Source organism: Sus scrofa, chromosome 17 (assembly GCF_054392235.1).
Source record: "Sus scrofa isolate SSC_HxYL_T2T_F1_AM1 chromosome 17, Sscrofa_HxYL_maternal_Yorkshire_Landrace_v2.0, whole genome shotgun sequence".
Classification (NCBI taxonomy): Eukaryota; Metazoa; Chordata; class Mammalia; order Artiodactyla; family Suidae; genus Sus; species Sus scrofa.
Window position 1 is genome coordinate 12,533,992 of NC_139399.1, and position 13,331 is coordinate 12,547,322.

Consider the following 13,331-nt stretch of genomic DNA (forward strand, 5'->3'; position numbering starts at 1 on the left):
GTCTTCATCTTTGCATGTACTGTTCCTTCCACCCAGAAAACCCATCCAATTCATACTTGATCTTTAGCCTTCAGCCACTGGTTCACATGGCATCCCCCCTAGAAGCATTCCGTGATGACTCCCCTGCTAGACAACCCCCTATTCTGCTGCCAGCAGCACAGCAGCCTATATACACACCCAGCTTGGGACTTAACATTCCCTTGTCGTTTATCTTCTAACAAAACCCATTACACTAGGCACAAAGTCTGGTGAGGGGCCGTGTCTTTCTATATTCCAACAATCACCAACATACAGAGCACACAGGAGGCACCCAATAAATGCTCCATCCTACAGGAAGGAAATGGGAGCCAGAGCCTTACTCAAAGAACAATTTCAACATCTTAAGCTACAATTTGTATTCTCTCATTTCATAAAGAAAAATTGAACCTCACAGAGACTAAATAACTTGCCTGAGGTCACTCTGCCAGTAAATGATAGAACTACAATGTGAAACCATGTCAAACTCCAAAATCCATAGAGTTGTTAACCTCCACACTGCATATTCTCCACTAGGACCCTTCTTTCTTTGTTTAATAAGTCATCAGTGGGCAATTCCCAATGGACATATGTAAAGCCTTATGCTGATGACAGTTGAATTCATACACTAGGTGAATTAAAAACTTAAATAGGGCAATACTCTAAAAGAACACTGGAAAACATAAAATTGGGCAAGAAAAACAGGCAATTGTACACAAAGATCTTCTCCCTCTACAGTAGAGCTGGCTAAGGTGATGCCCCAGAGGAAAACTTTTAGCCAACTTACAAAGTGAATCTTTACCAAATCAGATTTGCTCTGCCTTTCAGAGCCCCCATTCCACACAATTTTGAAACCCTGCAGTGTACAGGGCAGAAAGGGCCAGGATTCAAGTCAGGGCACCCAAGTTTGAGTCTCCATTGTACAGCTTACCAGCTGTGTTTCAAGCAACTTCTATGAAGCTTTAAAATATAGCTAACAACTTCCCCGTTGTTACTGTAAAGAATCAATGACAATGTACAAAGCATCTGAACATTTCTGGGAAAATTAAATGACATCTTACGTGTAAGAGCCCTGAGTAAAGTGGTTCAGAGCAGGCATCAAAAAAAATATCCATTTCTTTCTGTTTAGATCATTCACCATTCCCTTTACCTAACATACCATCAATGATACATAACCTCTGTCCTAGGAAGCTACACTCAACCTGCACCAAAAAAAAATTTGGGGGGGAGTGCTTTTTAGGGCTATACCCTCGGCATATGGAAGTTCAATGGCTAGGGGTTGAATCAGAGCTGCAGTTGCTGGCCTACGCCACAGCCAGAGCAATGCAGGATCCTAGCTGCATTGGCAACCTACACCACAGCTCACAGCAACGCTGGAACCTTAACCTACGGAGCGAGGCCAGGGATTGAACCTGCTTCCTCATGGATACTAGTCAGGTTCATATCCCACTGAGCCACAAACACCTCAACCTGTACCAAATTAAAATCAAATTCCTTCTTCCAGAGGAGGTCCTTTCTGAAGCTGCAGATAAACCCTGCTTCAACAGCTGCGAGGTTGTAGGCAACCCAGGGATTCAGTAGACTCAAGGCCTAATCAAGTTCAAGACCAGCAGAGCACAATGAAAAGGCACATCCCTCAGCACAGATCCAGGGCAGATTCAGAACCTTTGGGTACCGAAGTGACCGAGAAACATGGGGGTTGCATCACACACAAGGCCAACACTCCCTATTCCCTAATTCAATAGTAAGCACAGAACCTGTGGCCAGGGATGGCTTCTCCCAGCCCCTTCCCCATGATACATGGAAATGTGTTAAGAAGTGAAGAGCAACGTTAGAGGGAATTGCACCTAAAACAGTATCATGGGGGGAAATGAGTTTTTTATACCAGTCAAAAAGTAAAAGTGTCAGTGCTGAAAATACAGAAATCCTGACTGCAAGATTCCCAAGATGAAAAGATGTACTGAGATCCATTTCAACCTGATAATTCTATCACTTTACTTGAGTATCACATCACAAGCCTGAAAAACAGGCTTTCATTCTGTACATGGGAAAGAGAAAGTTCAGACTTACTAAATGCACATATCAGAAAAGCTTTTTATTTCAAAATTACACAACCAACTTATCTTCAAGGCAACTGTTATTCAAAACTTTTTGCTATATTTGCTGCCAGTTGGAGATCAATACACAAAACACAGCCACAAGTGCTGTGGCTGTGGTGTAGGCTGGCACCTGCAGCTCTAATTAGACCCCTAGCCTGGGAACTTCCATATGCTGCAAGTATGGCCCTAAAAACCAAAAAAAAAAAAAAAAAAAAAAAAAGAGAATAGCACCTAGAAGGATCTCACAATTCCCTATACACCCTGAAAACACTTAAGACAGCCCTTTAACACTTCACCAATTTTTACATGTATCATTCTCCTCAGACATGAGCCCTTTGCAAAGATGGCTCCCATCTTCCTTCCCACCTACCCCAGCACCAAACTCCACTCCTGGCCCTGAGGACAGAGGCCCAAGGAAAGCCTATGTGTGGCTGAAAATGCAAGTAAGTCCCACTGCCATAAACCGGATGGAGGACAAACAGACGAAGCTAAGTAGCAGCCTCCCAAATGTTCTAAAACTCAGAAAACTGTTTCTTCATGCTCGTGCCAAAAACATATGCAAGAGTAAAGAAAAATAACCTTTGAACCACACATGAATTTTAGCTTCAATGGACTGTCCAAATATCTGCCAGCTACTGTAGAAAACATTCTGCTTTTTCACTATTCACGAATAAAACAGGTTGGATTTATGAAGTACCAGGAATCAATACGTTAGGGCTGCAGGAGCCTTGAGGCATCCGCTAGCCCAGTCCTTTCACATTTGGATCTCACAAGACTACTTGCCCGAAGTCACACTAGCTGATCAGAGGCAGAATCCAGGATCCTCCTGTTCACAGGAGAGGGTTCAACTTGCCGGAGAAGCCTCTTCAACAGAAGACCAGGGGTTATTTTTCTGTTGATACTGTATACCGCGACTCTCCAGCCATTTCTCAAACAAGTGTGGTCCAATACACTTGAAAGTTTACCAACAAGATGAAAGATAATGTGAGAAAAAGAATATGTGTCTATGTGTGTGTGTGTGTGCGCGCGCGCGTGTGTGACTGAGTCACTTTGCTGTATAGCAGAAATTGATATATCACTGTAAATCAACTATATTTTAAAAAATTAAAGTTCATAAAGAAAAAGGTTTTTCTTCATAAATATAAAACAGAATATTTAACTTCAAATAATAAATGACACAAAAAATACTAAAGTAACCTGTTCTTGCAGCTTACTATTAAAAAGAATGTTGATACTCAATACAAACTACTGAACTTAAGGTTGTTTTTTTTTTTTTTTTCCAATATGCAGGTTTCCTAGATTGTAACCAGTTAACATTCTAAAATGTACAGACTGACAAGACAAAGAACTACGGAATAATATAGCAATAACTGAAAGCCCACCAAGTTCAGCAGTATTACTGACTAGTAGTGGGTAACCAATTGCTAATACCTCTCTCTGTTTCTGCCTTTACTCCCTGAAGCAGGCAAAAATTTCACTTACCAAAAACAGAGAACCGCAGTCAAAGGTCTCATTCATAATCTCCTTTTTCAGCTGTTGTTTTGCCATCAGTGTCCCATTTTCTTTTTCACCCTTCTTTTCAGGGCTAATCCCATCGATGTTGGAAGTATAGGTCATTTCCACACATTCTGTACTTTCCATTTTAACAGGGAGTTCACCTTTGATCTTCTGAAAAAAGGCAGCCACGGGCCCACTTTCACATGCTGAGTTAGAAGAACTTGCTTTGTCAACATCTTCTTGATTTGATTTCATGGCAGATGTTGCTCTTGGAAGCTTGTGTGAAGCATTTTTAGAATGAGTTGTAACATGCACAGCCTGGCTCGTGATGAGTTTATTAAATTGCTGCTTGTGTGTCTTATTAATTAGGATCTCTGCTTTTGGCTCTGCATTCAAGTCAGATGTTGGTGTTTTGTTCAAAACCGTCACCTGTCTTGAGGAAGACACTGATGAGGGCAATGAGGTACCGGTCAACTGAGATGTGGGGATGGCCTCTGACAGAGCAGGGTCCTTGGGCTGTAACACTCGTCTGGATATAACTTTCGCTTTAACATTCTTGAAGTTTGGTCTTGGGTAACTTATAATTTCAGTGCTTCTAACTTTGCTGCCTACAGGGGTATTTGTTTTGGTTGTTGATTTTCCTAGAGTAGGTTTAGACATGTTCATCTGTGCCCCCTTCAAGTTTGGTAAATTTCTAAGCTCTCGATTACTCTTCGGAATTTTACTACATTTATCCGTCAGGTCAATGGGTGAAATAGAAAAGCTTGCCTTTGTGGGTTCGAGGATTGGTGTGGACATTCCAATTAGGTTATTTGTACCAATGGCCATATTATCTGTATCCCAACTCAGTTCAAATGATGAAGCCACCTTTTGCCCTGCCATGCTTCCATTTAGTACCCATTCTATGGTATGATTTTGGGTTCCCGAATCCTTTCCATTGGAGGCAACTGGTGTGTCTTTAGCCACAGTGACTTGATGTTCTGGGTCTAGCACTTGGGTTGTGCTATTGTCAAAAGTTGGCACCAGTAAAGAGCATTCATCATCTATAAGACAATTAGACACTGTTTCTCTTAGATTTTGGCCCATTTCCTTTTGCCCGTATGAGCTCCATGAATGCATCTCACTCTTTGGTTCATCTTTAGATGAACAAAAGAACTCTTGTAATACAGACCCACTGGAGACATCCATGCCATCAGAAACTGGTGTTAGAGCTTGTATCTCTTTTTCTCTGCCTAGTCTTTGCTGTGCCCCATCTGGGTATTCACTGGTGACCTTTTCTGAAGAACAGTGACACTCACTTCCAATATCTGGAACAACAACATCAGTTTGCATCACCACCTCAGAAAATGCTGTGTAACTTGTGTCTTGGGACTCTGAGGCTCTGGCTTGAGGGTTTTCAAAGCAGTCTTTATCACAATGTGTTTCTCTCACATGTATCTCATCAGCATGGGAGAATGTAGGAAGGGAACAGGATAGAGATGTATTTCCATTTCTCGTGCCGGTTGGCAAAGCCTGACTCTTTTCGATGTTGGGATGTACTACAAAGGTATCATGAATGTTATCCATTTTCATGTCAAAGGTCTGATTTAGCGCCAAGGCGCTAGAGTCATCTGCAGTGACTCTACACAAGGTCAAATCATCCTTGTTACGTTTCCACGCAAAAGGCAGAGATGTCTCAACACTCTGGTCCTGAAATGATTCTAGGGAATGACAACTGTTATGCAAATATTTGGGTTCCTCAGAATTTCTAACACATGCAAAAGACTGACATGCAGAACCCTTATATATGTCTAATGTCTCCTTACTGAGGAAATCATTTGAAGACTTTTGGTGATCAAGTACGTCAACACTCTGAGGGTTTAAAGAAATCGTTTCACCAATGTCCACAGCAGAGCTGGTTTCATAATCAACCACCATATCATCTGGGTTGGCAGAATTCCAGCTCACATTATTGGTTGAAGAGTTTTGGGTAGGTGGTGATTTTTGGTTGTATGCGTATGTGTTGCCATTTCCATCACCAATATATAAGGACTGCAGTTTGTCTTCGGTCTTGTCATCTGAATTATCATCATTCATCCTGGATATTAACTTTAAACCTCTGCCACTTTGTTTCTTCTTTAATTCCTTTCAAGTAAGAAGGAAGGAAAATCTGTCCATCTCCTAAGTTTTTCAGCACAGTTGGAAGTGTCTTAGTCCAAGATGCTTTGACATTAAAATTGTTTGTTGTTGCCTGGAAGAAATAAAATATTTCTAATTAATATCTAATAAGTGAAAAATTAACAAGTCATCACTTCATTGATTTCAGTTGATTTTTACACTTAGAACCTTTGACTATGGACATGGGTAATTAATATATTAGCTAAAGAATCACCCTCTTTTTCAACCATACTTTTTCACTTGAGGGAATGGACAGAATAGAAGACGGAGGGCTGCTAAAACTGCCCCCTCACATTTGAGATGCCCCCCCTCTTACCCGCCATGGGAAAGGAAGCTAAATCTGACAATAGCTTTTCTTTCTGTTTGGTTGAAAGAGGGACCATTGGTCCTAATTTGCCTAGGAAAGTTCCAATTTGCCTAGGACAGACCCAATTTATGCCTATTGTTCCAACACAATTGAAAATAATGCCCCTTTCATTTTCAGAAAGGTCCCCTATTGTTTCCATAGAGAGTGATTACCAGATAGACTAGGCAGGCCCAGCAAATGAGCTAAAGAATGAATGAAGATTTAGGGCACTAGCATTTCTCTTTCCCCTCCTTTCACTGCCTATCTCAAACATACTCCACTTTTAAGCTGAAAAAAAGAAAAAAGTTGTTGCTTCTTAATAGTTAAGGTGGTATTCTACAGGAAGTTCCTAAAAATGTTAAACAGAGTCACCCTCCAACAGAGCTACCCTCCAACAGAGCTATTCTACTTTTAGGTGTCTACTAAAGAGAAGTGAAAACATATCTCCACACAAAAACTTATATACCAATATACACGATTCTTAATAGAAGCATTATTCATAAGAGCCCCAAACTGAAAGGAACCCGAATGCCCATTAACTGGTAAGCAGATAACAAAAACGTATACCCATACAACAGGATAGATTTTTTCATTGAGAAAGGAATGGAGGATTGACTCATGCTACAACATGGATACAAGGTTACAACTTAAAATAAGTAAAAGAGTATTTGAAGCCAAAGTAAAAATACTAGTAAAAGAAGCCAGTCACAAAGGACTACATATTATGTGATACTACGTACACGAATGTCTGGATTAGGCAAATCTAGAGATAGAAAGTAGATGGTTGGTTCTGTAGAGCTGAGAAGAAATAGGAAGGAGGGAATGAAGAGTGACTACTACTGAGAATGTGTTTCTTTCTCTTGTTCTTTCTTTTTTTGTCTTCTTAGGGACACACCTGCAGCATATGGAAGTTCCCAGCCTAGGGCTTGAACCTAGCTGCAGCTGCCAGCCTACACCACAGCAATACCAGATCCAAGCCGTGTCTGCAACCTACACCACAGCTCACAGCAATGCTGGATCCTTAACCCACTGAGCAAGGGCAGGGATTGAACCCCAGTCCTCATGGATATTAGTCAGAGTCATAACCACTGAGCCACCAGGGGAACTCCAGGAATATGTTTCTTTTGAGGGCAATGAAAATGCTCTAAAGATTATGGTGATGGTTGCACAATGCTATAAATATACTATTGCACACTTTCTAAAAAAATCATTAAAGACAATCCATGAAAGCTTTCAAATCCAAGGATTTTTGCAAATCATTTAAAATACTAGGCTTTGGGGAGTTCCTGTCATGGCTCAGTGGTTAATGAATCTGACTAGGAACCATGAGGTTGTGGGTTCAATCCCTGGCGTTGCTCAGTGGGTTAAGGATCTGGCATTGGCGGGAGCTGTGGTGTAGGTCGCAGACGAGGCTCAGATCCTGCATTGCTGTGGCTCTGGCGTAGGCCAGCGGTTACAGCTCCGATTGGGCCCCTAGCCTGGGAACCTCCATATGCCCCGGGAGTGGCCCTAGAAAAGGCAAAAAGATGAAAAAATAAAAAATTAAAAAAAAATATATCAGGCTTTGGTTAAACTGAAGTGCTTAAGAAAGTCCCAAATATTCAAGCTAGGACTGTAAATAAGTCACACAGATACTCATTTGGATTTACTTTCTAATTTTGGTATTTAATGTCAATAAGGTATCATGGTTCTGAAGAAATAAAATATCCATAAGGAAAAAAAATGACATTCTGTAACCTATAAATTTGTGACTTAAGAGTAGATCTCATTTTTTTTTTTTTTTATTTTGCAGTCTTTTCTCTGTTTTCAAACTTACTTTGGTGACCTAAATACAACCAGGAGAAAAGAAACGATGGAAGAACTGAAAGGATCAGTATCTTCCCTAACAGCACTCTGTGTTACCAGCTATGCATTCTGAAACCAGTCTTTACTAGGGCCAGGAAGAAAGGCCTCAATGTTTATCTCAACCGCATCACATATATGTGTATATACAAGTTAGTGCACACACACAAAAGAGGTTCTGATCTCAAAATTGTTGCTATATGATTTGTACATACTGATTGAAAATATAAATTGGTCTTTTCCCACTATAGCTCTTTAGTTAATAAAGAAATCACTGACATAATAGATTTTGACTAGTGCCTTATAAAAGTGTTTATGAAACAATATTTTTAATCCTTTGGTATGAAATCAGTTTGAACTAAATGTTTAAATCAAGAAGCCCATTTATTTTTTAGACTTATATGTGTGGGGTATAATTTCATAAAGCACTAAATATACTACCCCTTTCTGTTTCCATGAAGGCTGGCATAAGTAGATAGGAGCACTGAAACAGAAGCATTTAACATAAATCACAGAAGTTATTTGTCTGTATAAACAGCCATTAAATTCAACTGATGGAGCTTTTACTAAGATCCTTCTTCCAAAGTACATAAAATATGATTTAAAAAAAAAAACTGGAAAAAAAAGAAAATGGATCATATCATACGTCAAAGCATTTCAAGTTATTTTTTAAATAAATGTACAACAGGATAATTTACATCACCAATTCCATGTCATTCTATGTTTAGCTTGTTTCTAACTTACTACTATTATTTATTTATAAATAGCATTTACTATCGTTGCAATCTTTTTCTTTTTTTTTTTTTGGGTCTTTTTGCCTTTTGTAGGGCCGCACCTGAGGCATATGGAGGTTCTTAGGCTGGGGCCTACACCAGAGCCACAGCAACGCCAGATCCGAGCCGCATCTGCAACCTACACCACCGCTCACGGCAACAGCGGATCCTTAATCCACTGAGCAAGGCCAGAGATTGAACCTGCAACATCATGGTTCCTAGTCGGAGTCGTTAACCACTGAGCCATGAAGGGAACTCCAATCTTCGCAATCTTTAACTACTGGTTTCCTTTGGAAAAACTTCCTGGAATAAATGCATCACTGAGCCAAAGGGTATCATTTTAAGATTCTTGATATAGTTTACTAAACTTTTATTTATTTATTTATTTATTTATTTTTAGGGCCACACCTGCGGCACATGGAAGTTCCCAGGCTAGGGGTCAAATCAGACCTACAGCTGCCGGCCTACACCACAGCCACAGCAATGCCAAATCCTTAACATGCTGAGTGAGGCCAGGAATCAAACCCACACCCTCATGGATCCTAGTCGGGTTTGTTAACCACTGAGCCATGAAGGGAGCTCTATTATAGTTTGTCAAATTTTTAAATGAAAAAGTTCACATCCAACTTTATAATTTGTTACTCTGAGAACAGATTGTTCTCACTTTTGAGCTTTTAATTTATGCTTTTGAACTTCCTTCTCAGATAGCTAACACTCCTTCCATGGAAAATAACTGGAGATTTTTTTTTTTTATAGTCATGGAGAATGTTGCTTCTAAATCCTATCTGAGTTTATGCCTTCTATGTTGAGAGAGTTCAGTTAGTGTAACATCCCTGCCCTTCTGCTGTCCTTTTACTCACTCCAGAACAAGAATGGATTCTGTAAATTCAGGAAGAACTAGCTGGGCAAGGAGGGTGAGGTGAGAGTGCTACTGGCCTCAGGCACTGAACTTAAGACAGGTGCAGAGACAGTGCCCCGAGGAGTCCCCTGGAGCCTGAGCAAGGGAAAAGTCAGCAATACTGACCCTGTCTTTAAGTTTTTCATATTTTATTCATCATGGATTTTTTTCCATTTAATTCTGATTCTTAAAAAAAATGCATTAAGTATGATTTACCTTAATCACTGCAGATTTTTGGTTTCATTCACTCCATCCTAGTCCTAGCCCAGATGCCCAGAGAACACAAGCATCTGTGCCTACCTCCCCCCGTGACCCAGAATAGGCTTTGTCCCTATAGTGGGAAGGGGTGAGGGGAGAGTGGAAGGCACTAGGGTGGCACGGGTGAGGTCTGCCCTGTTTCTGCCCTATAGTGACCAGTGGGTGTCTCAAAGGCAGTTCTGTCCCTCAGACTTGCTTTCATCTCTAATTATAAGTGGATTCTACCATTAGAGTCTACTTACAACTCATCTCTAATAATCTATCTGCCTTACTCTGTTTCTTATTTCTCAAATGGTTCGTAACCAGAGAGAAGGAGGAGTCAAGAATCATGCCCAAGTGTCAACAGCCAAACCTGACCATGTGTTGGCCACACTCGAGCAGAGTCCCAGAGACCAGGCCCCAGAGTCAGGGAGGAGGGGGAACAGGATCTCCCAGGAAAGCTGCAGTGGCTGTGGCAGCCCAAAGAAGGTTGTGGGGCTTTGGGCTGTGGCTTTCCACAAATCACTGTGAGAGGACTTCTGTATTTTAACCGCCAGCTCAGCCACTCTGAATAGCAATCTTGCAAAGGAGGTATTATTTATGGCGTCCTCTCAAAGCTGTAAATATGTTACACGAGGCAAGCAACCATGAGAAATTAACAAGGAGTAAGTGTGCAGAAGCAACACAGGTTGACTCACTAGGCTTCTGCAAAGGCCAAGGCAGTCAACACCCCGGTTCAAGGCAGCAGCCAGAGCTTCTATCACACTGGTGGTTTGCAGCCTGTATCCTAGAATCCAGCTCACTTTTTCAGTTGGGATGCTGGTTTTAATAACACAGACCGGGAATGGGACTTTTAGCCAAAGACCATACATTCTTTTGACCTGAGTGAGAAACTCCAGCTCCCGCCAGGTTTGTCCTGGGGTGAGCAGCTGTTTCCATGGGAGGGTGCACAAGTCTGCAACCCAAAGAAAACAAGGCGTGGGATGCACATTGGAAACAAAGCCATATAGGCCCTGGCACAAGGGCAGGCTGTTAGCAGGCTGCCTCCCTGTGCATGGCACCCAGCTGGACTTTGAACCACCCCTGGCAGGCGTGCCCAGAAAGCAGAGGCTTCATCAGACCCCAGCAAGATAGAAGCATGGGTGAGGCTCAACCACAACTGCAGGGAAGAGTCATTACAGACCCTCTCAGACACTGGCAGTCTACAGAATACACTCATTGCTTTAACATGGAAAATCAGAAGATTCCCATGCACTCTACAGAAAACAAGAATATTCCCAGCTTTAATTTTTTAATTTTATTATTATTATTTTGCTTTTTAGGTCCATACCTATGGCATATGGAAGTTTCAGGCTAGGGGTCAAATCAGAGTTGCAGATGCCAGCCTATACCACAGCCACAGCAACACAGGATCTGAATCACATATGCAAACTACACTATAGCTCACAGCAACGCTGGATCCTTAACCCACCGAGCGAGGACAGGGATCAAACCCACATCCTCAAGAATACTAGTCGGATTCATTTCTGCTGAACCACAGTGAGAGCTCCTAGCTTTAAATTGTGGACAATAGATCTGGTAGATAATGCTAGACAGGTTACCCCAAATTCCACTCTGTATTCAAAGACGGGAGGGAACGTGGACGGGGGAACCTGGAACCTGGCTTTTGGCACCTGGCTTTTCCAAAGTCTCAAGAGTCATAACACCCCCCAACCCACACACCAACACAACAAAATGCTTCCAACTAGCACTCAAATAAATATTAGAGGTGACTCTTCCCCAGGAGTCAGGTTTCTTAGACTTAAGTAAATCCAGAGAGAGAGGCAAGAGAAAGCAGCTCGTGACACAAACCTGAAAATGCTTGCTCCTAAGAGAGTCAAAGAAAGTGTCATTCGGCAGAGCCTTGCCTGGTGCAGCAGGATGGTCTTCAGAAACACTAAACTGTTCTAGAAACTATTGCTCAGATGTAATTTTCCCTGCATTACTATTTCAGGCTTAGGGAACTGGGTTGTTTTCCAAATGTGGTGGTTTGGGAAGAGGGGTGAAAGGGAACAGTGATCGCCTGTGTGCTCCTCACACACAGGCTGCTGAACTAACACAATTTTGCGATGATGATACCCTTTCCTGTGGAGCAGCCCCAACCGTGGCTGCTGAGAAATTTTCACTCCACCTAGGTTTCAAAAACATTTTAGCCTGACGGAACCCGAGTAGACTGGTTAGGATGCTTACTGGAATTCTGGTCTTTTAACTTGAAGACCTCCAGAAAGTCAGCTTGGTGGCGGGGGGGGGGGCAGTGGCTGGTTTATTCACCAAAATACCCTTGACACTTCCGAGAGTATACAGAATGGGTTTTCAATAAACAATTGTTGAATTAATGAATATATGAAGGGGCCAAGAGAATTTGATTTTGAACTTTTTGACTCCTGTGGATTTTTTTTTTCTGTCTTTTTAGGGCTGCACCCACAGCATATGGAGGTTCCCAGGCTAAGGGTCGAATGGGAGCTGCAGCTGCTGGCCTAGGCCACAGCCATACAGATAGCCACGCCAGATCCAAGCTGAGTCTGTGACCTACACCATCGCTCACAGCAATGTCGGATCCTTAACCCACTGAGCAAGGCCAGGGATGGACCCTTCGTCCTTATGGATGCTAGTCAGATTTATTTGCACTGAGCCATGAAGGGAGTGCCTCCTTTAGATTTTTAACACTTTTGGGCTGTAACTTGCAAGGTTAGGTAATCCTAAAATTAATTTTCCTCAGGGAACATGACAGTGATAGAAGTTTATATTCAAATTTAGGCTTCCCTATGTTATTGGCAACTTCACTTGGCCCTTGGTTCTCACTGTATACTATGTGGGACAACAGGGCAGTGCATTACCTGAGATTAGCAAGAGGAAAGTAATATTAAGCCCCAACCGTCTGTTCGTGGTTTAACACAAATGTCCACGGGTGTTGGAAGGGAGCTGACTTCCTACCGACTACTTGGGACCCAGGCTGACTAAGGCTTCACCTCAGCAAAAACTTCCACAATCACCAACATGGGGAAAGGACCACAGAAAACATCCACTCACCTTTTTTTTTAAATTTAATTATTATCTTATATCTTTTTAAATGGCAGTAACCATAGCTGTGGAAGTTCCCAGGTGAGAGACTGAGTCCATGCTGCAGCTGTGGCAACATCGGATCCTTTAACCCACTGCAATGGGCTTGGGATTGAACTCGTGCCTCCAGAGTGACCCAAGCAGCTGCAGTCAGATTCTTAACCTGTGGTGCCACAGTAGGAACTCCATCCACTCACTCGTAAAGCTCCTGCCTGGAGATGACACTTCACTTTCACTCACATCTCAAAGCAGACCATGGGATAACCCTACACCTCAGAAAAACTGGTAAGTACAACCTAGCCGTTTTCCCAGGAGTGAGAGAACTGGAAATATCTGTGCCAAGTGTGAAGGTAGGACCTTCACTAAGA

At 42.0% G+C, this 13,331-nt stretch overlaps 1 protein-coding gene across 23 annotated transcripts in view; it reads right to left on the bottom strand.

The window, feature by feature from the left end:
• The window catches only part of MTUS1 (microtubule associated scaffold protein 1), a 178,015-nt gene that overhangs the window by 116,667 nt on the left and 48,017 nt on the right, over positions 1-13,331 (bottom strand). For all 23 annotated transcript variants that reach the window (XR_014831876.1, XR_014831875.1, XR_014831866.1 and 20 more), the window contains exon 2: positions 3,597-5,841. Coding sequence is in view for 9 of the 23 variants with exons in the window: in XM_085002988.1 (XP_084859114.1) it covers positions 3,597-5,687 (2,091 nt within the window). In the remaining 14 variants the exon portion in view is untranslated. The remainder of the gene's footprint in view (positions 1-3,596; positions 5,842-13,331) is intronic.